Source organism: Triticum dicoccoides, chromosome 2B (assembly GCF_002162155.2).
Source record: "Triticum dicoccoides isolate Atlit2015 ecotype Zavitan chromosome 2B, WEW_v2.0, whole genome shotgun sequence".
Classification (NCBI taxonomy): Eukaryota; Viridiplantae; Streptophyta; class Magnoliopsida; order Poales; family Poaceae; genus Triticum; species Triticum dicoccoides.
Window position 1 is genome coordinate 694,014,339 of NC_041383.1, and position 1,567 is coordinate 694,015,905.

The window sequence follows — 1,567 nt, forward strand, 5'->3', positions numbered from 1 at the left end:
ACCTTGATCGGGAAAATATCTGCTGATGAAACGAAACCAATAATAGGCTCTCCTAATTCCATAATTCGACAGCGGCACAGCGGCACCTTGACTAGTTGGCCTTCTCGACGGCGATAGGACCAGTCGGCACGGATACACGGGCAATAATCCATCCGCCTCATTCCAATCCACCGACGTGCATTCCGCTATACCCATACCTCTCCCCTTGCCCGTGACCAGCCCGCCTGTCGCACCTCTACCATTCAATCCTCCTCTCCTGCGCCAACGACGCACGGCCACCCCGCCACCCCGTCCAGCTCGCCTATAAGAAGCAGCGTAGACGATGCTAAGCCGCTCACTCCAACACAGCCACCCAACACTATCACAAAGCCGCACAAGCTAGACTATCTCCTCAGTAGCACTACCGGAGCCTCCCAGTTAGCAATATGGCAAAGTGCCTCGCCGTCGCGCTTCTGCTGCTGGTGGCGCTCGCGTACTGCGACGGGAGGGAGCTGAACCAGAAGGACCAGGCACTACCAACGACTCGCGGGGCTGGTGCCGGTCGTGCCGTCGACGAGTCCAAGGCGCTAGGGCTGCCAGACCTGCCGCTCGTCGGAACCGTTACCGGTACCAGCACCATTACCGGCCCGCTGGTGGTGCTTCCTGGGATCCCTGCTCACCCATGATCATCTCGTGTTCATGTGCTTACAAGATGAAGCTCACCTTGTGGCTTTAGACTTTAGGCTCTAGCTAGCACCGTCCGGAGGAAAAATGCCGGTGTTTCGCTCATGTCCATGCTCCTTAATGGGCGTCTGTATCAACCAGCCTGTCGTCTGTATTTCTTTGCAGTTCTTTGTTCCAGTAATTTTCGTTCCTTGATGTGCCACATGTATCATCAAAGTAATAAATACTACTCCTTTTGTCAGTGTGTTCGCCTTCTTGGATAGACATGTCAACAGGTTGCATCACCTACCTTGCCACTCTAATCATGAAGTCCCGAGTCCGGATTCTTATAAGAATAAGCCCAGAGCCGTGGATTATGCTTGCACTTCAACGTTGTGCCTGACACCATCTGTTTCTTTTTACTAAGTGTATAAGATTTGTCTTAGGTCAAACTTCTTAAAGTTTGACCCAACTTATATTACAAAATGTAAACATCTATAATAGAAATATATATAATATGCAAATTAATCCCATATGATGCATCTAAAGATATTAATTTAGTATTGTGAATGTTGATATTTTTTCCTACAAACTTAGTCAACTTTTACGAAGTTTGACTTAAGACAACTCTTTTATGCGGAGTAAAAAGAATCAAAGGGGAGAGGAGTATATACATAGATAATAGAGCGCTGTCAAGGTGACCAACCCAATAATAATATCTCAACTTCATCAAATGAACAGTATAGACATAGTGTATGTGCACAAATCCAAAACAACATAAATAAGGGGAACTCCATGATACAGGTTTCTATGTAATTTACAACGTGTTTTTACAACCTTTCCTGTTCGTCAATGGCGTACTTTTTAAAACATAGGCAAAAGATTTGTCTAATCGATTAATTAAGAAGAAGAGAATTGTCCGGTT

The 1,567-nt window shown here is 46.3% G+C and overlaps 1 protein-coding gene across 1 annotated transcript; it reads left to right on the forward strand.

The window, feature by feature from the left end:
• The first annotated feature begins 319 nt into the window (after positions 1–319).
• On the forward strand, positions 320–904 carry LOC119368355. Its single transcript, XM_037633641.1, has one exon. It carries the CDS (start codon positions 426–428, stop codon positions 663–665), a length of 240 nt encoding a protein of 79 aa, XP_037489538.1. The 5' UTR covers positions 320–425; the 3' UTR covers positions 666–904.
• Positions 905–1,567: the final 663 nt, after the last annotated feature.

What these genes read in the sequence shown, in the direction of transcription:
- LOC119368355 (XM_037633641.1), top strand. Translation starts at nt 426, where the DNA reads ATGGCAAAGTGCCTCGCCGTCGCGCTTCTGCTGCTGGTGGCGCTCGCG.